This window comes from Pteropus medius, unplaced genomic scaffold, assembly GCF_902729225.1.
Source record: "Pteropus medius unplaced genomic scaffold, Ma_sr-lr_union100, whole genome shotgun sequence".
In the NCBI taxonomy this organism is placed as follows: Eukaryota; Metazoa; Chordata; class Mammalia; order Chiroptera; family Pteropodidae; genus Pteropus; species Pteropus medius.
In genome coordinates this window covers 12,892,586-12,918,744 of record NW_024350926.1, presented here as the reverse complement: position 1 = coordinate 12,918,744, position 26,159 = coordinate 12,892,586, and the positions used below count along the sequence as shown (strand labels likewise).

The 26,159-nt window shown below is 50.3% G+C and overlaps 1 protein-coding gene across 6 annotated transcripts in view; it reads left to right on the top strand.

The window, feature by feature from the left end:
* The window catches only part of SLC7A13 (solute carrier family 7 member 13), a 71,424-nt gene that overhangs the window by 23,777 nt on the left and 21,488 nt on the right, over positions 1-26,159 (top strand). For 2 of the 6 annotated variants that reach the window (XR_005648451.1, XR_005648445.1), the window contains exon 4: positions 16,209-16,296. The exons of 1 other annotated variant lie outside the window; for it this stretch is intronic. Coding sequence is in view for 1 of the 5 variants with exons in the window: in XM_039841974.1 (XP_039697908.1) it covers positions 6,604-7,288; positions 10,736-10,867; positions 13,962-14,323; positions 16,209-16,520 (1,491 nt within the window). In the remaining 4 variants the exon portion in view is untranslated. Of the gene's footprint in view, positions 1-6,590; positions 7,289-10,735; positions 10,868-13,961; positions 14,324-16,208; positions 16,807-26,159 lie in introns of those variants that run through there. 3 more of the 6 variants (XM_039841974.1, XR_005648449.1, XR_005648443.1) reach the window with 3 other exon arrangements.

Genomic DNA, 26,159 nt, shown 5'->3' with positions numbered 1-26,159 from the left:
ATGAACTGTGATCATAGATCTAAACAGCCTCAAGCGTGGGGTTCGCACGCAGCCCTGTGGGGCTCGCGGGTCTCCCTGAATTCAGCAGAACCACTGTCCCTACCAAATCCTCTAAGACAGGGAGCAGGGCCTCGGTGGCCAGGTCCTGTCTCCATCAGGACGTCCAGCCAGAAGCAGACAGAGACCTGGGGAGTCTTCCAGAGACAACCTGAAGACCCCCAATACGCTGACGGACTTGACTGACGTGGCTTGTCTGGTACCTCACTGGGAGGAGTAGCGGGCAGTCTGAGGCTTTGCTCGCTCGCTCTGTGAGGCCCAGAGGACCGGTTCCGGCCCTCCCAAGTCCGTTACGGTCCACCCCCGAGAGCAGTTCTACCAGCACCCATGTGAGCAGCTGGCAGGAAGAAGCAAGATGATCGCCATGCTAATCGGGCATGCTAATCGTGCGGAAACATTGTGAAACGTGAAAAATAAACAACAAATATAGAGGATAAACAAAGTTCTTAGGCAACCAAATTTTGGCACAATTCTCCACTTAAAAAAAAAAAAAAAACCTACTGCTTTGGTCCAAAAAAAAAGATGCGCGTTCCAGGGTTTTTGCTGTAAATGGGTCGCTGAGTTCCCACGTGGCAGAGCCGCTTGTCTTCACGTGAAAGGCTGGGTCACGAGCTTCCAAAGCCATGGTGAATCCGCAAAGGCCGGTCCTGATTTTCTAGGTGAGGCGGGTGCCGTTTAACGCTGGGCGTTTTGCTGATTCATAATTGTAAGTCAACATTTATGCGAAGAATGTGACAAACAACATTTTATTTTCCTTACTTATGAAATAGATATTTCTTGAAACTTGGCCCTCCTCTTTTTTCCCTGCTGCAATGTGGGCATTTCACTAGCCCTGTTGTTTTTAATGTACTGATTCTTGAATCACGTAGGAAAAAAAAAAGAAAGAAAGAAAGAAAGAAAGAAAAAGCAGTGCATTTTGGGCCCTCCTCATTCACTCTGTAAACTCACGCTCTGTCCTAACTTCCCGCACGACGCCCCCCACCACGGGGCCACGGTGTCGAGGTCGTTCAGATTTGCAACCAGGACCGTTTCTGCCTCTGGTTCTCAGTTTTAATTTCTTAACAGAGGAATCTGACTGGCCCAACCCGCCTTCGTGATCAGCTCACAGAGAGCAGACATAGGTCACTCACTTTGTCACCTCGTACACGCTGGGTGCCCAGGGCCCACTGCCTGCCCTTGGGAGACCGGATGCTGGGGAAGCAAGTCCCCCGGGAAGGGGTGTGCGACGCCAGGTGCTACCAGCACTGTGTATAACACAAAGTAGGACCCTAAAGATTAACCAGGTTCCTGGAAGATTTAGCTCGTTTGAAATATTTTCCTGGCAATTGGTTATAGAGCTCTTGAACTTGGTTTAGTTCGTAACGAGGATCTTACTTAGGTCAAAGAATTAAGAACAGCTCTTGGAAACGATTGCCAGTACTGTCGGTTGGCTGGCCCGACAGTTCTTCCTGCCCCTCTAGTGGGAGAATCCCCATGAACTTGATTTTCTGGTAAAAGAAACAGGCGAGGTAACACCGCCACCTCCCATCCTCATGCCCCGGCCTCTCGTGCTCTGCCCGAGCTCTGGCATCCGTTTTGTGACCATTAGGGACCTGGTGGCAGTAAGCCACTGAACTGAGGAAGAAGCTGTTTACTCTGGTACAAGAAAAAATCATGACCATATTTTTAAAAGCAGCTCATATTTCCTGTAACTTGATTTGCATGAAGTCCTAACCGACATCATGAAATGAGACTGGACCTGCCGTCCTTGTGCCAGACCTAGAGGGCTGGGACGCTGATGCCAAACCAGACATCGTCCCATTCTTCAGTGCGGTGGAAAAGGTGAAGGCCAAGTTCCAAATCGAAAAGCGCATTTGCTAGTTTGCCATTCATTTCGCCTCTCCATTAACCAGCTTTCTCTTCATCGAATCGTAAGTCTCACCTTTTATGCACTGGGCAGATTGTTTGACCAGCTGTGGTTTTTATAAAGTGGCCATTTCCCTCAAAACACTATTGTGAATCAATATAAAAACCTCTACCCGGAAGAACTCCTGAGATTCGAATAGTACAGCGAGTTCGATCTCCCTTCCTCCCTTCTTTATGCCTCTTTCCCTCCCAACGTTTTCCTTCCTCTCTCGATGTTTGTCTTCATTTCTTCCCACTTTCCATTCTTCCGGCTTATCGTCGGCTATGTCATCAGTGCGATGCGCTCTGCCTTCCGAGTGGAACGTGGCCGTGTTTCTGAGTGTCCGCGGACCGCCGCGGCGGACAGTTTCTCCGTACGGGATCTGCCAGCGTGTTGCACAAACGGAGCCAGCGATGCGAACGTCTGTCGGCTCCTCTGCTTCAAATAACTTGCCCCAGTTTTTTCCTGCGGAAACGCAATCCTCGTTTGAAGTGCATGTTCTGATCCAAGCTGAAATACGAGATCACAAATGATAACGGCATTTAGTTATTTATCAATATTTTCCCACTCGTGTGTATTTCAATTGTATAGCTGAATGGCATAACTCCATCAGCGTCTGAGAAATAAGAACGGATGAAATAACGTCACTCGGTAGGTTATAAATGCTTTAAACGGAACAGGATCAGAAGACAATGTGTATTATCGATCCAAATATATCGAAAGTCAGCCTACACCATCTCCTTGTACAGACGCGCCATTTAGGCAGTATGTGAACAGAAGAAACAAAATAGGACATTCCGGTTTTTACTCAATTCGGAAAAGTTTAAAACAACGTACTAAAATAATGTTTCTCTGCCCCTGTTCGTCTGCAGATCTGAACAGAGATCATTTAAGCAGGGTTCGAAGTCCAGGGCAAGGATTGCTGAGCGCCTTCTCACTTTAAAATCGCTGTTTGTAGAAGTGAACCTTTGCTCCCAGTCTGCAAATCATTAAGATAAGTGGGTGAAGGTTCCCAGGCCTTCTCGTGCGTGCAGTGGCTGTTCGGTGAGGCGCCACCCGCTCTCGGTACTTGGGGGCTGGCGGTGGTGCGGGCACCTGTGTCAGCAGTGACTGCCAGCAGGATCCTCGGGCAAATTCCAGGCCAACTGTTCCTGCCACATTCTCTGCAAGTTAAAGTCTGAGGGCCTCAGTCAGGGTAGAGTTCCTGTTTCAGAAGGTTCTCGAATGCCCGATCCTTTATCTTCTGTACAATTCGCTTTGATTTTTGTCTCAAAGTTCTTATTTTGCCTGAAGCAGAAAACACAGTCATTTCTAAGTAAAAATAAATTCAGGTTTTTTTCCAGTCATTTGATGGAGAAATATAATTGTACCCAGAATGTGCTCCTCATTCAGTCTTTCTCGCTCTCCTTTTTTGGGGGTCGACTTTTAAATCTTAGGGGCGTATGCTGCTGCCACAGTGGGGAATGCGAGAGGGACCTGGTCCCGTCGTGCTTTGTGAGTCCTGGGTCCTTGCCATCTATGTCATTTACGCTGTCAGATCCCTGGCGGAGGCTCGATGGCGCTGTCCCACGTGGCGGCTCGGGCAGAGTGCGGCCTCGGCTGGCATCCAGTCTGTTTCACAGCTCTGGTGAGGCCCCGAGCCCGTTCTCATTGCGTCTCTTTTGAGGATGCCCCATAGGACCTGTTGGAACAGAGTCTCTGTCCCAATCGTACGGCCACCTTCCCCCCCAGCTGGCTGCCACACCTCTTCTCCACTCCGCGGGTGCCACGGGTGTCTCGGGAGGACGTGGACGTGGCCTCCGCTCCTGGGCCTGCCACGCCGCGCTCTCTGCTGCACCCCCTTCCTGGTTCCTGGGGGTCCCCGGAGGGCAACAGGGCATGAGCATCTTCTCTTGGTCCCCAGCAACACTGTTGCCTCGGTCCTCCAAGGCTCCATCAGGAGGTGTGGGCCGAGAGCAGCGCGGCCACGTCTCTGATCTGCCTGAGAACGAGGCGTTCCCAGGACGCAGGGCCCTCCGGCTGCAGACGCAGCAAGTCCCAGAGGTGGCCACCCCAAAGGACCGTGTCCTCCACACAGCGCCGCGCCCTCTCCGCTCCGACGCCTCCGCGTCCTGTCTCCTGGGGCTCGGCCAGCTCGCCGTTCCTCCTTCGAAATTGCTGGTGATAGGGTCGTTTAAGTGTCACATCTAGAGAAATGACCAAAACGTTTTCCAGAATGGCCGGTGCCTTGGGGGTGGGGGGGGGTCTCCTGTTTGTCCGGGTCCTTGGCCGGCACTGGTTTCTGCCTGTCTGGATTATCACAGCTATTCTGGGAGGTGGGACATGGTATCCCATTGTGATTTCAATTTACATTTCCCTGCTGACTGATATTGTTAAGCATCTTTCCATATGCTGGCTTATTTTTTATTAGCCATTTATATATCTTCCTTGGTAAATGTCTATTCACGTTTGCCCATTTTTGATGGATCATCTTCCTGTCATTGAGTTGTAAGCATTTTATTTTGTGTGTGTGTGTGTGTGTGTGTGTGTGTGTGTGTGAGTGTGTGTGAATTTTGGGTAGAAGGCCTTTACTGGGTATGTGTTTTAAAAATACATGCTTCCCATCTGTTGTTTGTCTTCTCTTTTTCTTAATGGTGCCTTTTGAAGTACAAAAGTTTTAAAATTTGATGTGGTCCAATTTAACAATCTTTTCTTTCATGAACCATGCTTTTCGGCTTTGCCCAACATAAGGTTCTGAAGCTTTTCTTCTATCTGTTCTTCTATAAACTTGTATTGTTTTAACTCCAACATTCAACTATATGATTCATTTGGAGTTAGTTTTTGTGGATGGTCTCAGATGAAAGTCTAGTCGATTTTTCCATATGTGGAGATCTGATGGTCCCAGCCCCGTTTCTTGAGCAGACTACCTTACCCACCAATGAATTGCTTTGGCACCTTTGTGGGAAAAAAAAAAATCAGTAGACTAAAATATAAGGCTCTATTTCTGGACTCTCAATTCTGATCTGTTGATCTATTTGTCTATTATTTTGCAACATCACATACTCACAATTACTGTAGCTTCCTTCTGTTTGTAGTTTTTAATTTAACTCCATCAGTATTAATAAATTATTTTATATTCGTTGATAGTCATTTCCTGCCTTAACATATCACCTATGCTGGAGAGTGTTCCATGTGTGGTTGAAGGGAATTTATTTTCTGCTCTTGATGGGTGTTAGGTCAAGTGGGTTGATATTTTTAAGTCGTACATATTCTTGTTTTGTGCTTTAAGTTGTATACATTCTCTCTAGTTTTTCTATCAGGCTTTGAGAGCAGAGTGTCAAAGTCTACGACTATTGTTGAATTTTTTGTTTCCGCCTCTAATTCTGTCAGGTATTTACAGTTTATAATTATTATTTCTCTTGCTAAGTTGATCTTTTTGTCATTATAAAATGTCTCTCCAGTCTAGTAGCAATTTTTTCTTAAAGCCTATTTTGCCTTTTATTAGTAAAGCCTCTGCAGCTCTTTTTTCTGTTTCCATTATATATCGATTTGTATCTTTCTACTTTTAACCTATTTGTATCTTTGAATCTAAGATATCACTTATAGACTGTATATAATTGGATGATGCTTTTTTTTTTTTTTTAATCCATTCTACCTACCTCTCTGGGACGGGTGGGGAGCCTGGTTTTGTTTGAGATGAGGGCCTGGTCATGTTTACTGAGACCTACACAGTATCATCAGTGGGTTTTGGGGTCCTGTCTGTCAGGCAGTAGCCAGTTTACCCACAACCGAAGTAAAATCATAAATGTTTTCATTTACTCTTAGAGGATAATTCGGAAATGATTTACATAGGAGGCCGGGGTGTGCTCCAAACTTGTGAGGCGTTGGAGGCAGGTACTCAGAGGAATGTTGGAGTATTTGTAAGAGCGACACAGGCCCAAGCCTTGTTCCGTGCTCAGCACCCTCCGTCCCTCCCTCGTCCTTGGGGCAGGCCTCCTCCTGCATGTCCTGTCCACATCTTCCTGCCTTTGACCCTGGCTACCGGGATGATGAATGGTCAAGGGACAGGCCTGTGTGTGGGGTCCGTCACGCTCTCGTCTTATTGACTGGCTTCCATGGTCCTGACCTAAGGTAAATACTTCGTCTCTTGAAAGTCTGAGGATAATAGACGGGAGGGAGAGGGAGCGGGACCCGCGAGAGTGTAGAAGGCTCATTCCCCAGCGTCCACGACGGGAAGGCGAAGGACACTCTCTCAAGTCGAGATGCTCGACGGCCAGCGTCTTCTGGTGGTCCTGAGAGTCACGGAGGCGACCGTGCGTGTCACGAACGAGTGTTCGCGCACGGAAGAGGTGGGGACGGCCTGGGGAAGGGCACGGTGACGCAGGACGCTGCTTTCGGCCGCGGCGCCCTGTCTCATGTTAAATTCCTTTTTCCATCTGAATGTATTATTTTGATAATAATTAAAAACCAAGTCAAACCAAACCTCTCCAAGGAATCTTATGCCACTTGACTTGGATGCGTCACGTACGTTTTGTTAATGATTAAAAACTGCTACGTTAAACGGAGGTAGGACGCAGAGGACCTGCTCTGCCTCAGAGGATCCGCCGACAGCCTTTCCGGCGGCGTAGACAGGACGCTGGGGAAACCGCTTTTACCTAGACTTGTAAAACTCTTGGGTTGCAATGGACGGAGAGAAGAAGATACAGCTCAAGAGGGTGTTCGGCTACTCCTGGGGCACGAGCTTCGTGATGGTCAAAATAATCGGCGCGGGGATCTTCGTGGCGCCCGCCGGCGTGCTCAAGTACTGCCGCATGAACGTGGGGCTGTCCCTGTGCGTCTGGGCCGCCTGCTCCCTGCTGGCCCTGATGGACGCGCTCTGCTCGGCCGAGATAGGCGTCACCTTCCCGTGCAGCGATGCCCACTACTATTTCCTCCTGCGGTGCTTCGGCAGCTGCGTCTCCTTCCTGAACCTCTGGACGGGCTTGTTCCTGGGGGCCGCCGTGATAGCCAGCCAGGCCCTGCTCCTGGCCCAGTACAGCGTCCAGCCCTTTTACCCCAGCTGCCCCGTGCCCGGGCTGCCCATGCGCTGCCTGGCGCTGGCCTTCCTGTGGGTGGTGGGCATTCTGAGTTCTCGGGGTGTGAGGGAGGTAGCCTGGCTCCAGATGGCCAGCACCGTGCTGAAGATGGCCATCCTCGGCCTCGTCTCCGTGAGCGGGGTGGTGTTGCTGGCGAGAGGGAGGGAGGAGAACGTGGCCAGCTTTCGGAACGCTTTCCAGGCCGAGTACCCCGACGCCTCCCAGTTGATTCAAGCCGTCTTCCAAGGGTACTTCGCATATTCGGGCGGGGGATGCCTTACGTATATAGCAGGTGATTAACAACTCGCTGAGAAAAACCTCTCGAGCCATGATTTATTGCATACAATAGGAAATGGACATTTTTTTCAATTCGATTTTGAGTTTTATTTTAAATAAATGATTCCATTTCTTTTTCTTCTTTGTGACTTTCTAAATCAGGTCAGAATGTGCCGGCCTTGCACTGGCCACCTGATCTCAACCTCCTCACCCCACGGTTATTCCAGAGCGTTTCATGGAACAGCTTCTCTTCCCCGCGCCGAGTATTTTGACCAGAGTATCACGAAGAGCCCCTATCCGTGGTCCTCAGCTTCCTTTTCTGGGACACGGATAGGGGCTCTTCGTGATACTCTGGTTTCCTTGCTGGTAAAGGATGGATTCTGGGGTTGTGGAAATCATTCCCTCCCATGACACTGTGACTCCAGGAATGGAGCAGTGCCAGGTCGTGTTTGTGCCGGGTGGCTGTGACACACCTAGGCTCACGAGTATTTCTAAAGAGAAGAGAATCGTAGGTCTAGATTGCTCCGAGGCTGGATTTAGCACTCTGGCCTCCGATGTCAAGACAGACTTTTTCTCTCCATGCTCGAAGTCAGGCTCTTTCCTTGAACGCTCTCTCCATCCTTTCCCTCACCTCTTCAGGGCCCCGTCCACATTCATCGATTTCATTTTCTTCAGCTCCAGCCTCGTTAACCAGCTCTTTCCCTGGACGTTTAAGCAAGAAGCAGACTCTCTGCTTTTGGGCTAAGTTCCCTTCCATTTCCGGGCCCCCATAATCACCGATCGTTCAGTAAATGATTCAATCAGCAAATAGCTTTGTAAACACTGGCTATTTTTAAAACTCTGCATTCGGGCCTGAAGCTGAGTGAGATGTGTTCTTTACCATAAGAGGCTTACGGTCTAGTGGAAGAAGCCACACCTGGATCCTGGCCTGACCCCTGCCACTCACTCGCTGTGGCAAGTGTCTTCACCTCTCTGCGCTTACTTTTTTCTTTCCCCCCTCATCTGGAAAAATGGGCACCATGGCTCAACATCACTGTCATTCTGTGCCTGATATGGCTGTGGAGACCAGAGCGTACAGGTGCGTGCAGGACACGGGGCACGGTAGTGGGCGACCGCGGACTGGTTTCCATCTCGCGGGCCGATGACAGGTGTGACTTCCAGGGCAAGTGCGCAGAGAAGCAGAGCAGCGTGGCACAGGGCTGGAGACGGGTGAGTGGAGGGCCAGCTTTCAGGCCGGAGGCAAAGGCCTAACCAAGGAGCCACAGGAGGTTTAGAGCATCACGAGCAAAACTCACTTCTTCCCCCAAGAGGGTGTGACTGACACGGTGCGATGCTGACCAGAAGCCATTTCACTAAGTCAGAGGGCGCTGGTGGACGTTGAGCAAGAGAGGTCAGTCGGTCTGCACTGAGTGGAAAAGCGAGGTCTTGAGAAGAGACAGCTACGGCCGGACTTTGCTCTTTCGTGCAGTTGCGATTAAATGGGCCACTGCGACTTGAGAGGCCGGCACAGTTAGCAAATCTTTGTCACCCTCTCACTTTGCCTCATTCGTGGAAGGATTGAAGAATTATCTCTGGCTCCTATTTGAGCCGATTTCACCTTGTTCCGTCTCCAGAGATATTTTCTTGCTAGATCATGTTTTGTCTGCTGAAAATAGGTTTACAAAGTAAACTAACCTATAGGGTCCTTCACAACAGCTGGCAGTAAACAAAAGCTGCAGGAATTTCGGTGGGATTGTTAATTTATTTACAACTAATTTAAATACGACTAAATTCCAAGTAACACTTTGACCTGTAAAACGGTGATTTGTCGACAGCCGACTTTGTATATTGTAGGAACTTTCACCTTCTAAGTTCAAGCCCCCAAATATTCACTACCTGTCCGGCCATTATAACTTGAAATTGCGTTACGTTTTGTTGGATTGTGTCCCTTACCTCCTCTCTGTCAATCTATCACACAATGAGAAAGAGGAAAAGGCCCGGAGGAAGGCACAGTTAATCCCCAGAGTGTCCTTTCGCTGTCCAGAGCCATTCCGAACTCATTAAGGGCCAGGCAGTTGACTGGAACTTTAGTGTCTCTATAGTTTACATTTCTCCCAATGTGAAACCTCGTGAGTCGGTAAGTCGGACAAAGCTCACGGCCAGTACATGACACAGGCCAGGTCCCCACGAGCGGCTTCTCTTTGGTCCTTGAGTGCTCCACCCGCTCCCCTCGGATGGCGCCAGGGATGCTGCGTCGCAGGTGGTGACATGTGACGGGCGTCAGAGGGCAGACGGAGAGATTTGGCTCCAACTAGCAGAAACCCACATACGTGCGTTAAGCGACAAAAGAGGAATCTGCTGGAAGAATGTTCCAGGGCCCTCAGCGGCCCGCCCTTCTCGCCACCGCGACACTGCTTGTGTGTGTGTCCGTGGGGGGTTGTTGAGATTTGGTTCGGTCTGGAGCGAAATCTTGAGCACTGGAAGTTACTGGCTTCTAGCGAGTGAGAGGTCTGAGCCTGGTCCCTTGCAGGGGCTGGGGCACAGGGCGACTTCACATGCACATAGCTATGACGTGTCATCGCATGTCAGGGACCATCCTCAGAGAATGGCGAAACTGGGGAGAACAGTGTGACGATTGGGACAATATTTGAGAATAAGACGATCCTGGAAAATCCACGGTACGTGACGCTACATCACGGCCTCTTTTTTCCTGCTTTGCACTTAACGGTGACAGAAAGGGCAGGCGGAGCGCCCGCCGGGAGGTGGGGTTCGTGCCGACCCCTCGTGTGTGCTCTGGGGACGTACCTTGGAGCAATTTTGCTGGCCAGGGAAAGTGTCTTCCTGTTTCCCCAGAAATTATGATCTGCTGAGGTCCGAAGGACAAGCCAAGCCTCATTAGGTGGCTAGGAAAGGAGGGAACAGGCTGGTGGCCACAGGGCGTGAGGCGCACGGAGAGCAGAGGGGACCAGACTGGACCAGACAGTCAGGCGACACATTCTCACAGCGCTCGGGCCTCCAGCGCCCGTGCGCCACGGTCCCCATTCGCCTTGGATTCCGTGACCGTTTCGTCGCGTGTCTGCTCTCCTCGCGGGTGGCTTTGCCAGGGCACACCGCCGCCCACGCCCCGCGCCGCGCCCTCTGTGGACGAGGCCACAGACACGGGTCGGCTCCACACCATCCAGCGTCCGGTGGGCTCGGCTCTTGTTTCCGTTCCGGAGTTTTTCTTCGGTAATTTTACCATCGATGGAGAAAATGAAGAAAGGCCCCCTCCCCACTTCTCTTCACTGAGCCCCACGCTCGGAGAGGGGGTGCGCACGCAGCTCGCCGGTGCGGGTGCCTGGGACACACGGGTGCGCGCGTGCCGTGGCGGGGGCCGGGGGCGGAGGAAGAAGCCAGCCCGACGCCTAGCACAGCGCGCCGGTTTAAAGACACATTTAAGACGTCATTTTTACCAATTGTGATTTCGCTCTTTTGTGTGTTCTAGGGGAGCTGGAGAACCCCAGAAGGACAATCCCGAAATGCATACTCACCGCCTTAGCGCTGGTGACGGTCCTTTACTTACTGGTTAACGTGTCTTACCTGGCCGTTCTGACCCCCAGGGAAATTCTCTCTTCAGGTTTGTATGCAAATGACTAAGGCAATGAATGATAATAAGGACGGTTCTGGTACTTTTAGGAGGCAGACTTGGGACGGCTTTTCATTGTTTCGTTTGGAGAATCAACTGGTAATTTTTGAAGATGGCAAAGGGTATGATTTGGCTTAGAGAACAGCTTCATCCTTAAACTCGGCAGTGCGTTTTCTGAGAATGGGGGGTAGTTCGCCGAGGCTGCTGTGTGGCGAAGCCTGGGTTCCTCTCGTGACCTCTCCTGAGCAGTGGTGCTGTGTCCTCAGGGCTTATAGTGACTAACACTTTTACCACGTTGATTTTCCAAACGTTATCCTACCTGATGTAAAGAATGACAAACTTGAAATGTAGGATTTTAGCAGTGAAAAGAGTAGATGCGATTCATATTGTATAATGTTGTTTCCTGTAAATAATGCTAAAATTCATCATGATGGCAAAAGGCCCTGAACATATTGAAAATTCGATTCAATGATAACTATTTTGGTTGTAGATAACTGTCTTAATTGTAGAATAAACAACGAAAGAATAAGAAAATCTTAAGGAAATAAACATATATTTAAAAGCAAATAACAGGTTTAAGGACTAAGAGGAAATTTGAAAGAACCGAGGAACAGGAAACCGACAGTTTCCCCGAGTCGGCATCGGCATCGAGCCTGAGGTCAGCCACCATCCATGTAAGTCTTCGGGGGCCCTCGGGGCAACCTAAGCGGCGTTTGATATAAAAGTCCTGACACACTTGGCCTCACTTCCGAGTCACTGCCGCACAGGAAGCGCCGTGAGCACCGTACCAGCGATGGATCTGACGGGCCCTATAAGCCAGATAGCACCAAGATGCTGAGTATTCGTGGGAACCAACCCAGTGCTAAATTGGATGAGAACAAGTAGTGATGTATAAACTACTTTGATTATGTAGAGAATCAATTTACAAAGTTAATTATGGGTGTGGTCAGGGTCGCCGGTCAGCTGGCCTGGTTGTTACGGTTCATTGAAGCATCGGCCCTGGCCATTCTGGTGGTTAAAAAATTGTGACTCTCTCCACTGGTGTCATGATGGGTGCAGCACTTCTGTGGGTGGCACTATTGTTTTGGCACGTGTGTTTTGACTATAATTGCTTATAATTTAGTTTACAGTGATTGCTGGTCAGGCACAAAATTCTCAGAGCATGTTTAAATTCTGAAATAATTTTTTTAAATTCCTGTATCTACCTTTTACTGTATTAGGAATTTAAATTAAGGAAATCAGAGCTATAGATGAAACTTGTATGCACAGGACAGCTACCATAGCATTACGTACGAGGGCAAAAACAGAGAGATCATCGAAACATCCAACGAATTTGAAATGAACAAATAATTTATGGAAATCCCTGTAATAGACCCTTCTGAGCTTTTTCAAAGATCATATTGTCGATGAATACTCAAAGGAACAATGTTTATAATGCGGGCCTGTGGCAGTGAGGATCTCTATTATACTGAGACAGAAAGTAAGTAGTTAAGAGTGGAAAACTGCTGGAATGATATTGTGGGTGATTTTGCTTTATTCTTTACTGAATTTCCCACATTTTCTTTAATGAACTGCATAATTGACACGAGAAAAATTCTAAGCATTAGAAATGGATTTCAAAATTGGGGAATTTTGAGGATTGAAGAATGAACGTTTTCCGTCAAATGGGAATAGAAAATGTGAAAAGTTCCTACAGAGCAGGGAATCCCTAGGATGTGGTGTGAACTGAATGCACATTTCATCTGACGGATTTTGAAAACGAGTCGTACGAAGCCGTGATACGCTTCAGATTCCGTGGCGCACGTAGGAAAAGGACCCGTGACATCAGACGTGTCGGGTTTTCGCTGGTGTCCTCAGCGCTTCTTCTCTGCTTGTTGAAGGAGGGAAAAGGAGCCTCCGTTTTGAACGAGTTCTGCGACAGAGCAGGGAACATTGTCCCTCTGGAATGAGGTCTGCGGGCCTGTGGCAGTGAGGGGCCTGCTCCGGGCTTTTCCAGTGGGAGGATTTCAATGTCACCGCCGCCCTGGGCACGCAGTGTTCCCGAGGGCTCCATGTTCCATTTAAAACTAGACGATGTCGGCACAGGAAAAGCTCGTCCCTGACGGTGAGCGACTCTGAACGACATGCCCTTGTCTATAGCTATGTGATATCAATTGGACGGGAATCAGTTCTCATAAGCGAGGAATGGAGGCTTTTCTTCATTGGCGCCTTTTATAGCTACCGACTTAGAGTGAATGAGTGAGTGTTCGTTAGTTCTCTTCACCTTTAAGTAACAAAATCAGAATATTCTCTAGACGCGGGGTTTCTCCATCCCAGCACGAGACAGGGTTTCATGGGGGGCCTGTCCTGTGCGTGGCGGGATGTTTGGTGGCATCCTTGGCCTCCACCCACTGGATGCCAGTAGTAAACCCCGACCTCCCCAGTTGTGACAACCAGAAAAAGCTCCAGGCATTGCCAAATGACCCCCCCCAAGGAGCCAAGTCACCTCCAGCTGAGAACCTGGTCTGTGGTTTAGATGAGCGCCCAGATGTCATGAGAATTTTACTGGGCGTGTAATTCGTTTTCTTTGTCTGTGTGGTTCGTTTTCATTTGTTAAGTATTTCCGACTGCACCGTGATGTGTGCTGTCAGAAGTCTCCTTCCCGTTTGGGCGGCATCGCCCCGTGCTTTTTTGAACTCTGACTGCGACCACCAGCACTCTGTAAACTTCTTTTCTAAAATAAGCATGCGTTCAAATCACCCACCCACCAAAGTCAGCGCATTTCACGGTATTACTGAAAACGTACCCCGTCACTGAGTGAAACCTTAGTTTTATAGAAAAGATAACGAATGGCCCTTCCCTTAGGAAGTGAAGTGGGGAAGACATATAGATGGTGACCATTTATGATACAGCGCGACGGGGCCGAAATGGACACGGGCCCGCGGCGTCGTGTCCGTGTGAAATGAGGACGGAAACGGTGAAATCGCGCGACGTTCCGTTTCCTTCGTTCCGTTTCGCATTTCCCGCGTGCGCCTGGCAGTGACTTGAAAGCGTGTTCGTCGGCTCCCCCTTCTCACGTGCCTCCTCGTGTGCTCGCTTCCTGCAGGCCCCGTGGCTGTCGCGTGGACGCACAGAGTCCTCCCCGCGCTGGCGTGGGTCGTCCCGTTCGGCATCTCCGCCTCGTTGTTCAGCAGCCTGCTGATGAACGTGTTTCAGTCGTCAAGAGTGGCTTACACCGCAGGCCGAGAGGGCCAGCTGCCCGCATTGTTCACTATGCTCAATCGCCACTCCTCCCCGTTCCCGTCTGTGCTGTTGCTGGTCACTATGGCGTCCATCGCGGTGGTGTCGATGAACCTGATCGACCTGATAAATTATCTTAATTTTGCAGCTTCGATCTGGACTGTGTTATCCATGATAGGCATACTAAAACTGAGGTACCAGGAGCCCGATCTACCTAGACCTTATAAGGTAAAAGCGACTTCTCTGTTTTTTTTTTTTTCTGTGCGAATACGAACCAATTGTGAAACGCATAAAGATAAGCTGGTCAGGATTTCAATTTTCATCGTCCTCGGGTAGATTTTACACAGTGTGAACTTGCTTAGGTTCCGTTAGGTCTACTAGAGAGAAGGGTAGGTGGTTCTCTCGGTGGCCGGCAGATCGGGACGTGTCTCTTGCCCAGACGTGACTTTGTGTGCGTCTGTGATGACATCTCCTGTCCTGAAACACCCACTTAATCCGATCACCAACAAACTCCATCTTTTCGGCGTTACTCACTTTTAACTCTACCTTCGATCTTGGATGAGGTAGAGTGTCAGGGGACAGCCCCTGGCAGCGTACGGTGGTGTCGGAGAGAGGCGGCCTGCGGCCAGTCATCGGGCAGTCTTGGCCGACTAGGCATCCGTCAAAAGCTTTGCTTGGATTGTCACATTTACGCCTCTCAGTCCCATGAAAGGCGGGCACTGCCGTCATCACCACTTTACAGACGTGGCAACAGGTTTAGAGGCATTAAGCCCCTTGCGAAGCTCACACAGGACAGATCCAGGCAGCCTTTCTGGAGAGTTCGCTTCCTAAGCACGAAACCTCAGAAAGACACCGGTGAGAAGGAAGCGGTGTGCTAATCGTGGGCTTCAGGGGACCACAGCTGTCCTTCCTCTAGTCCCCTCCCCCGGCTTCCGCCCACCACCCCTCACTGTGTGTGTTTGAGTATCGCTATCTGTTTCAGTCCCTCGCTTAGGTGTTCTGGGTACAGGAAGGACTAAGACGTGGCTGCTGCCTTTCAGCAGAGCGGGAACAATCCCTCCAGACAGTCAGGTGACCAGAACCATAGTATGGTCATCGCCACATGGTGGCTTCCGGGGACGCTCAGAGGGGTCACGGGGAGGGGAGCCTTCTCCTTATTTGACCTCTGATCCTAGTTTCTTCAGATCTAAAGTGGGAATAAATAATGCCTACCCCCTAGGGATGTGGGACTACTAAATGCACTAAGGCATGCCAGCCAGAGGCCCACGTTGACAGTTACTACTATTTATATTATTCGCATTTGCATCAAAAACGACGAGGAGAACCTAGTGGTTGGAATCCGTCTCGATGGCACATGGGCGCTGCTTTGTTCCCCCCTCTCACTCACTTGGCAGCTGACACTGAGCTGTGAGTGACAGGTGATCTTCGCAGGGGTATGTTACAGATTGAAAGGGGATTCTTAACGCCTTAAGCCCCCAGGAAATGACCCTTTAATTAAAGGGTTCCAGAACTATGACTAGCTGTGTGACATTTCTAGGGTACAGATTCATCACTCTTAAAGACATCACAAAAGTGACCTACTAAATTTTCTCCCTAGGTTGGGTCATGTTTGGTGCAGGACGCTTACAATCCTAACACAAAGCAGATATTGAGGATAGGGCTTCAAAGATTTTTTTTTTTTTTTGACAAAGAACAACCCCCCACCAAAAAAAAACAAACCCCACAAAAAATAGGGAGAATTGTTTTGACCAAAAGTTTTGCTTTGCTTTGTTTTGTTTTTAATAAGCTGAGTCTATAAAGTCATAATAAGTACCTGTCAATGTCTGCTTGAGTAACAGAGGGTCTGAGGATATTGGTTTTGACATAAATTTCTCACTGCTTGGAGATATTTTCCTGGGAAAATTGTTGTGACTTCCACTGGGCTTTAGAAATTCCCTCTCAACAAATTCATGTCGCCTAGATCAGACTTATTCCCACTAATGAGCAGTCGAATGGGGATTCACCCATTTTCCATCGTTAGCTTCAATCTTAGTTTCATTTGTGTAAATACGCAGGTACCACATATGGGCTTTCATATCTAATATTTTTTTTTTTTGGATTTTACTTTTTTCAGGTGTTTTTGCCCTTTCCCTTGGTGACAATGGCCATCGGTCTGTGCTTAGTTGTGATACCTTTGGTGAAGTCTCCACATATGCATTACGTCTACGTGTGTCTCTTCATTCTCAGTGGACTTCTGTTCTACGTCCCCTTCATATACTTTAAATTGAAATTGGCTGGGTTTCAGAAGATGACATGCTACCTACAGTTGCTGTTTAATATTTGCATCCCTGATGTGTCTGATGAACAGATGTCAGAAGCAGAAACTGTTAAAAAAAAAGTAGTCCTCTACATCATGCCGAATTCCAAATCAAGATTATGCACATAATCCAATATTAATGGTGAAATGCCTACGGTAAATTCTTCCGTCAAATGAGATAATATGTCTAAAAAAAGTGCTGAAGACAGTACCTACCTTTAAAGATCACAGAGAAATTGTTTATTGTAACTAAACTCTGTTTTGTTTGGCAAAAAGCTTAAGTCTCAGTTCTGCGTTGCTTGCTATATTGACAATGTCTTTCCCATTCTCCCATTTTTTTCCGGCACCCCCGCCCTACCCTACTGATTTGTGAGGATCTTGTAATGAAAGTTAACAAATAAAAATAAAAAAAGCATTCTCTTCCTCTCTCCCAAGTCCTTTCAGTGCCGATCCGAAGTTAAAGCAATAACCCCATTTGTCTTGCTAGCTTTTCCCGTCAGTAGTGGTTTTTTCAACCTAAAAGCTATTTTAGAAGCATGCGTTTTGAGGTTCGTTCCCTTTTTGATCCTTTAAATTCTGAGGTGCCTTAGAAGAACAGCTTTACCGTGTCTTCATTTGATGGCAACGTGACCTCTCTGCCATGATGTAGTTGTGTGGGCGACGTGTGTGTGTAATAGTCAGGTGAGCAGATAGGGCTTCTGTATGAACATCCACTCAGTAGCATTCAGTCTAAAAGTCTGTCCACTTAGCTTAGAGTTTTCAAGGTCCTGGGCTTGGAGGTGTGCTTTCAGAAAGCAGAGAGGCGGTCAGTGTGCGAAGGTGTTTCGCGGCCTCCGTTAGCAGGCTCTGCTCCCCGTCTCTCTTCATCCCTAGAAAGTGGTACCCACAAATGTCACAGGACTTGTCAAGTATGAAGAGCCATCCCCTGGTGTGATGACTGGTTTTTTGTGTCAACCCGGCTGGGCCAGGGTGCCCAGATATTTGGGCAAACACTACTCTGCATGTTTCTGTGAGGGTGTTTTTTGGGTGGGATTAACATTTAAATCAGTGGACATCGTGTGAAGTAGTTTGTCGTTCATAAAGTGGGTGGGCCTCATCCAGTCAGTTGAAGCTCTTAATGGAAAGACTGCCCTCTGTTGAGCAAGAAGGAATTCTGTCAGTAGATGGTCTTTGGACTTGAGCTACGGCACCGACTCTCCGGCCTGCCGGCCCGCGCTGCAGTGTTTGGACCTGCCAACTTCCATAGTCACGTGAGTCAAGTCCTTAAAAACAAATCTCCACACCTTTACCTCCCTCTCCCTCTCTCTTTATACACACATCCTGCTGGTTCCAGTTCTCTATAGAACGCTGATTTTTCCAGCCAGCTTAGATATCCTGTCCTCACTTACGGCAATTGTTCCTATATGTGCAGTGGAAAGAGCTATTCTGCAGAGAAAATTACTTAGATTTTCTTTAGACACTACTCTGAATCAGGCAGCTGTGAAATGCGCACGCCTGGTATGTGGCAAAATGCGAAGTGCTCCCCATCGAACACGTGAGGTGCCACTTACTACTGACATGCAGCCCCTTGCATCGTGGGAGATTATCCTGGAGCCCCCGAGAGAAATCTCTGGATTGTGTTAAGAACAGACTTTGTCTCTTACCCCATCTTGGATTTTATCTGAGAATCTCACAGGGTTATGTAACATCAAATTGCAATTTCTATAATACACATTTAGCGTTTTGCCGTACACCGAATTCATTAAAACAAATGGGGCGTGCCAGCAAAGCTTCTGCGGAACAAGGTGTCCCTCATAAAGCCAGCAGCCTCTGCGGTTCCCTCCGCCTTCTGAACCGATGGGCTAGTTCTGGGCACCGAGCAGAGTGCCAACTCGAGTTTTGTCATCTGTTGGCTTCAATCTTATCCCAACAATTTGTGTTTTAAAAAGAAATACTGCAAGGAAAAGTCAAAGATAATATTATTTTCTTTTGCTCGCAGGAAACATGCATTGTGTTTCTCGCTAAAAGCATTTGGCTCACAGAACCCTTGACGTCATAGCTGAATCCAAAGCCCATTCTTGTTTTGGAATTTTTTAAAAAGCTGACTGCAAGTTCTGCAGAAATCATAATTTTAATGGCAAGAGTCAAAACTTCGGGACGTTTCTGATGCTGGTTCGGCAGAATCCACCTCACCTCAGGTCGGTATTAAGGAAATGATTTAAATGATTAAACTTGTGTAAAGTCCTCTGGAAAGAAAGCAGTGATCGACGTCTAAGTATTTCAGGAGCCTGCAGGCTGAATCTGAGAGAGATGGTTTTGAGAAGCCGAAGCCGTCGAAGAATCAACGCTGCAGGTTTTATTTTTTTGGTGGCTCTTCTGGAAAGCCAGTGAAAGATTATGGGCACACGTCTGCGGCTGGGGAAGAGCCGCCCATGGGGCAGTGCCATATGCTTTCTTCATCTCGTGTGTGAGCGGCAAATGGCTCTTGCCAAGCCTCAGGGGATAACAGTCTCCAAGCCTCATCGGCGGAAGACTCAGCTGCAGTCCGCTGCGGACAAGAGTCTAGTCACACACTCGAGCATCGGTAATGGCAGAAGGGACAGAGCGGCTGACTGAGCTAGAACCTGACTGCGTCGAGGACGTTTTCAGCCGTGGTAAAACCAGTCCAACGAGGGCTCGAAATCCAACGGGAGAGAATCTATTCAGTCCAAGGGTTTCTAAATCGGGGCATACAAAAAGTTTGAGAATGACGATTGTCACTCTTGGAGATGAAGATTCTGATGGCGGGGCTGTGCGTGACAACATCCCAGCCTCTTAGGATTGCTGCGAGGCTTCAGTGAACTTACGCATTTAATCGCTCCGCCTGTAACGAGGGCTCAGCAATCTTTCTGATGTGTGCAGTAGAAATAGCTTCTACAGAGGTGATTACTTAGATGTTCTTTGGATGTTCCTCTCAATCAGGCAGCTATGAAATGAGCAAGCCAGCCAGCCAGCCTCTGCCATCCGTGTTTTACTGATTTTTATTTTTATAACTTGGTAGACTGGAGGAATTTCTGGCATTTTAAGAGAGGGTGCCCTTGTCATCCACAAGCGTCAAGGCTCCTTAAAACGCACTAGAAAATTTTCAACAATGTCAGAAACAGTAACGCGGGTTATGAGAATCAGAACGCATTGCAGATGGCGCGGAAGGGACCTGTGGCCTAGTCGGCCTCAAGACCGCTCCCTTCCCCCCGCACCCCCCATCACATCTCGCTAATTTCTATTTTATCCTTTCAGTATTGCCAGCAAGGATTAAAGATGGTTGGCTACTCGAGAAAAAGTCGATTATATTAAAGGGCATGGCTAAGCTAGGGATTAGTTTCAAATTTTGAGGGGGTACATTTCAGAACACAGGAAAGCAGAAAGAAAAGACACCTCTCAAAACTACGGACCCACTTGGAGAAATAGGAACATACTTAGCACAGCGCATGAACCAGGCCCCTGGCTGGCCCATAACTCAGGACCTTTTCTGAGACGAACCTAAAGGTGAGTTCTTTGGGGATGAGCTTACAAGTGAATTTATTTTTCCTATCTTGGGAACAACTGCTTTTCTCACCTGGCTTTCTTAGTGGTGAAAGCGATTTCCAAGCGCTCGAGTTTCTCTCGAAGGTGACCTCTCTGGTGGCGAGGGTAAACTGTCAGCATGGCCCAGAGCTTCATGTGGGCTGAGCCGCCCTCAGAGGAGCGATGCCTTCGAGCCGGGGCTGCGGTGATCCCGATGCTCTCGAGTCATCCACATGCCGGCGTGAACCCCGGCAGCACCGCGCACGCACGCGCTGCCCTCGGGGTCTGCTCCTCTCCGCAGGACACCCCTCTCTTCCCGGCCACGGCCAGGCGCTCCGTGTCAGCCCACACGCGGCCCATCACGGTCTCAGCCCTGACGCCTTCTGGCCCAGCTGCTACTCACCTACCCATTAAAGCCACAGGGGAATCCGATCAGACCAGCTCACCAAGGCTGTGAAGGGTGGCCGGGGACCAGGGTCACGGGGACAGCAGGCCCTTGGGCACGGACCGGTCCTTCAGGAAGGGGCCGTGGGCAAGCAGAAACAGATGGCCCTCTGCGACGTGCCGTCGACCTCTCGGACCGTTTGTACCGTCAGCCCGTTTCCGGTCTTTGCTCACTGTGTTCTCATTAGTGTTAGTCGAATGCTTTAGTGTTCGCCTTGGAATCCGGAGTTCGGACAGTGATGGCAGAACCCCGGCCAGCATCTGCTGGAGCAAGGGCGGGGACTTCTCCGCTGTGTCAGAGCCGGCCTTCTCTCACGCCCACTCTCCTCCGCCTTGCAGTCAAAGTCGTTTTTCTAAAGCCAGCTTTGACCAGCTCGCTGCCCCAGCCCGTGAACCCTTCCCTGACCGAAGGGTCTAGTCCATTCCCCGTCGTGTCGCACGGTAGAAGCTTCGGGAACCTGCTTCTCTCCAGACCCGTTCTCATCGAAGCCTTCAGATTCCAAAGCTCCAAGAGAGCTGAGCTGTTCACAGCTCCCGAGTGACCAAGCTGTCTGTCTTCTCCCCGTTGGTGGGATCGTGTGCTTGGAAGATGCGCTCTTTCTACAGGGCGTGCCTCTCATCCCCATTACATAGCACATTCCCTACCGTTCTCCAAGAACCAGCTCAAATATCCTTCCCTCTGGAGAGCTTTCCCTCAAAGCTCCTAGTCACGCCCTAAGCGTCTGAATTGTATCTGCTGTGACGCTCAGCACGTCGCTGGGGCAGCTGCCTGTCCTCCCTGAGTGACGGCTTGTCCTTCCACACCTCGCCTTTCGTCTGCACCCCGGTATAGCACAGGAACTTAGTAAGGTGTTGAAATTATTCATTAATCTAAAAAGATAAAAACACAGGGAAACCACTGTTCCGTTTTCAGCGGCCGGAGTCTGGAGCCCGCCCGCGGGGTCGCCGATCACAGCAGATGCCAACCAGGGTGCCACTCAGCGCGGTGACACCCCGAGTGACCAGCTGGGGTACGACGTGGCGCGGTGACACTTAGCGGCCTGGCTGGGGTGCAGCCCGGTGCGGTGACACGCTGCGTGGCCCAGCCGGACCTTTGCCTCTCCGCCCCTTGTCCTTGGCACTGGCCGTTCACCCGAGGGCAGAGATGCCAAGTCTGGCTGGGCCGATAGGCTACTCCTTTCCCAGACAGTTGAAAATGAGTTGAGATACGCAGACACGGAACGTTCCCAGAGCTGAGTCATCCGCGGCGAGTGTCCCGGAGAAGGTTCACGAGCACCAGCTCCGACGGCTTCTCTCTCTGCGCTGACCTCTGTCCCCTTCCTGAATTCATGAGCGACCCTTCAGACGCAGTCACCTGTTTCATTTGGATTAGCTCCGGTCAGTGTCCTGTGCTTGCACATGAGAGGATCTTGACCAGGAAGATGCTGAAGGGCTGCAGACTGCGCCGGCAGAGTCCCTGTCCGGGGTTAACCGGCGGCTTCTCGGACGCCCGCTCGGCGAGGCTCCGGGCACGCAGATTTCATAGCCCTCTCAGAGACTAGAGTTAGCAGAAACAACGGGAGACAAATCCACAGTAATCTTTTCTGCAAACCTTATCAACACAATTTAAATCAATTTTTTTTTTTCTTTTCAGGTGTCCTGTTTTTACATTTTGCATTAAAAGGATATATTTTTTTCCCCTTCAAGAACACTGACTTTTCACTTCAAATTTAAGATGCCGTGTCTAGCTAGGAAAGGATTTTGGCTTAAATTGTTTCTAGAGATGAGGTCCACTTTCCCTCAATGCCAATTAAAACGACATGGTCTGACACAATGTCGTATCTGACGTTGCCATAGCAGCCGGCAATAAGCAGCTTTACTTACTAATTAGCCTGACAGTGCGCTGTGAAATTCCTCCTCCCTGAGGATGAGAGGTTATGAGATATGTGGCTTTTTTGTAAACATAACCTTATATGACAGGAAACCCAAAGAACAAAATTCATCCAGATGAAGCAGAAGGGGAAACGCACTTAGCCAGAATGCTGAGTCCGAGCGGGGAGCTGGCAGAACCAGGAGGAAGGTGCTTCTGTTTGTGACCACACACACACTCGGCCGCTTACGAATCAGAAGGAATCAAAGGCCTGGTTTTGTAATGCACTTTGGCACTTGGCATCTCCACCCCCCACCCCCGAGGTCCTTAAGGATCATCACAGGACATTCTCGAAAACCGCGTATCAGTCTGCTGATTCAACTCTACCACTTCCTGTCAACGAGAATGCTAATACCGTAAAAAGTCTTCACATACCCAGCGGTTTTTTTTTTTGTTTTTTGTTTTTAACAAAGTAGTCTCAGTTCTCAGGAAACAGAAAATAATGCATCAAAGCCAGGGGCCCTCTGAGAACCCAAGGCCGCTTCGCACGCCTAGGCGCTGAGGCCGACGGCTGAGCAGGAGGCTCTGTTCACTCCTCTCTCACGGCGAATTGTAACTGGATGAAAGTTTGGTTTTCTTGCTCCCGGTGAGAGCAGCAAAGCAGATTCAACGGAAGAAAGCCAGAGAACAGACATGAAAACGACTTGCATTACCCCGACGGGGAGAGGACGACAAGAAAATCGCGGAAAAGCCCCCACGGAAGTTCAGAACTTTGGCTGCGGTCCTCTCGAGGAAGGGCAGACGGGCTAGTTCAGCGTGGCAGCCCCGAGGCAACACCGGGTCGTCATCACCATCATCATCATCATCACCACCATCATCATCACCATCATCATCATCACCATCATCATCATCATCACATCATCATCATCATCACCATCATCATCACCATCATCATCATCATCACCATCATCATCATCATCACATCACCATCATCATCACCATCATCATCATCATCATCATCATCATCATCATTTGTCCTTTTTGTGCCTTTTTATATTCCGAACTTATAGTGAAAGATACTTTCATTATAAGTTTTTACAAGGCAGCTATACATTTAACTCATACTGTGGACTGAAAACAAATTTTATACGTAGAAACGCAGCCCTGACAGGGAGGGCCGTGGAGCGTATGCTGGCGCGTGGGCGCTGCCCGCAAGGGTCAGGGCAGCCTCGGGGCGCAGGTGGCACAGAGCGCAAGCCCACGTGCTGACCGCTCCGTGGCCGCGGCCACTGCCCCGGGTCGGCCTGGCTCCTGACTGTGAGCGGTCCCTGTGTCCTGGAGGACCGGGCAGGAGCAGGACTCAGGTGTCCAGGTGCCCTGGGACTGCTCTTCCATTCAGACTTGGCCCTACAGATACTTTCTAAAACAGAAACCAAAACGAAAGAACAGGGGCTAGGGGAAGGAAAGTACCTCGGGCCATCAGGAGGAGTTTGTGTCCAGCGTGGGGACAGATTTATCTAGCTTCCTGTTAGAATTTATCATGACACTGAGCTGACACCTGGGAGGGGAGGGGACCCAAAACAGGGGGCGGCGAGTCCCAGGAAACAAACGGGACACAGACCTCGGGCTGGGTCGAGCTGCAGCAGACGGGGCCGCCGAGGACTTGCAGAGGGAGCGAGTGGGGCGTCGGGCAGGGTGACCGGAACGTGAGCCGCCCCAGGAGTTTAGGAGAGGGCGGCCTTGAGTCAGAAGCGGAAGAGACTGAGACTTCGCTCTGCCATGCAGGTGGTGGTCCTCATTTACTAGAGTTTATTAATCTTCAGTCAACTATTCTCTGGGAATCAGGTACAATCATTCTAGTCACAGATCTATGTATGTGGATATCCAGTGGCGAATGTCTGATCTCACGCTAAAGGCCCGTGTGACCGACGCTAAGCAAGCCTCGTGCTGTGGGCGACGCGAGGCGGCCTTCGCGATCCAGGTGCCTCCCGCCTCGTGCCTGGGATTGTCACGTGCACCGACCGGTCATTCGGACGCGGAGGAGGTGGGGCTGGAGCGTGTAGTGAGCTCCCACTTCGTGCAGGCCGTGGGCTCAGCACTTAAACCTGCGATTTAATCTAAACCCCAGAGCAATCTCGGATGGCGGCCCTGAATCTCCAAAGCTCAGTAACCTGCGTATGGCCACAGAGTTCCGGAAATCAGAGAAGGTGGGCTCAAATTCCCGACGGCTTCCTCGAAGCCTGTCCTGCGCTAACCGATTAATTTCTCAGAGCCCGTGTGTGCGCGCGCGCGTGTGTGTGTGTGTGTGTGTGTGTGTGTGGGTGTGCGCGCGCGTGTGTGTTGGATGCCTGACTAGATTTGTGAGGCCTTCATCTGCTGACTGCCGAGTGGAGCAGAAGGGTCTGAGTAACCAGGAGGGAGGAGCCCCCCTGAGGACAGGTGCCTGTGGGCATCCTGCAGGTGAAGCTCACCCCACTCCCAGACCTCATCAAGCAGAGCGTCTTCGGAAGCCCTCTGAGCGGGACGCAGATGCCGGTGAAGTTGTGACGGGCATGTCTGAAGTGCCTCCGTCCCCCATGACTTGCCCTTCCCTGGGCCCCTACTTCGCGTGTCTTCCTGTGAACTGAAGGACTAGGACAGTGACCTGGCCATCTTGGGGACTGGCCCCTGTGAAGCTCTGTCTCTGGCACGGGGCGTTTGGGAGCCATTGGCAGATTCGATTTGCTGTCCAGGTGCCCAGCAGGGAGGGCGTCGCCGAGGGAGCCCAGTGCTTCCCCACCCGGGGAGACCGCAGTCCAGAGGTTCCACCCGCCCCGTGCCCGGGACCCCCGCAGCAGTAACTTCAGAAAATCTCGGCTGCCCCTCTGGGTCTTGGCAGCCGGGGGGCAGACGGACCCTGGTCTCAGTGGGGTTGGGGGCCCGGAGATTAACCTAAAATGCTAGTCGCAGTTGTTTGAAATGATTTCTATTTCTCTCCTCTCTCTAAACATCATTTGTCTTTTTCCTCCTTCATATACTCATTAATTTTCATCGCCCACATGGAACATTCCGGGCTTCTGCCTTTATCGCCACGCCTTGCACATTGTGAAGGAGAGAGAGGACGTAATTAGTAGAGTAAACAAACAGTTCGCAGCGGAGAGCGTCTGGCTTGATAATTCAGGGTGTTTTTTTCTCTGCGTGCTCCACCCGGGAGGGACTCGGCCGCTTCTTGATGCGTTCTAGGCTCCTGCGAATTTTCAGGTAGATGTCAAGTATTTGAGCAGTGGGTAGATTGGATCGAGAGTCAAGCCAGGTTTCTCCTGAAGTGCCGGGGGGCCCGCGGAGCAAGTGGGGGGACTTTGCCTATCCTCCAGGTCTGTCCTTTGTGGCCACCTGCATTTGTGGACGCAGTGGGTGGGTTCCGTCCAGCCGAGCGGTTCTTGGCTGGCATCGACTCCCGTGACGGGGTCGGCCTGGCTTCTGACTGTGAGGGGTGCGTGTCAGGTGTGACCGCAGGCAGAGGACGGGAGCCCAGCTGACCCCCTCCCTCTGCGGATGCCGGGCTCGGCACAGGGCCCGGGTCGCTGCCCCCGTCTGCGGCAAGGGTCAGGTGCGGGTGCTGGTGGCCCTTGTCCCACAGAAGGGTTTGTTCATCGCACAGCGTGTGTGGGATCCTGCTGTGTGCTGAGCGCTGCAGGAGCTCCAGCGGTTTGTTGGTGACCAGCCAGCAGTGTCCCCGCTGCCCAGTGTGCGTCTGTGTCCCGCGGAGCGGGGGCGATGCCAGGCCTTCGGACCCGGACGCTTTGCCTCACCCGCCGCCCGGGCACTGATCGTCTGTGCCCCATAGGAAATGTGAGGACCCGTCGCTTAGTTACGTCTGGCCTCGCCTTCTGTTCCGTCGCTTGAGCAAAGACGCCACGAGATGGCGGGGCTTCTGACGCCGTAGCTGCCCACGGAGCTGGTTCAAGCCCAGG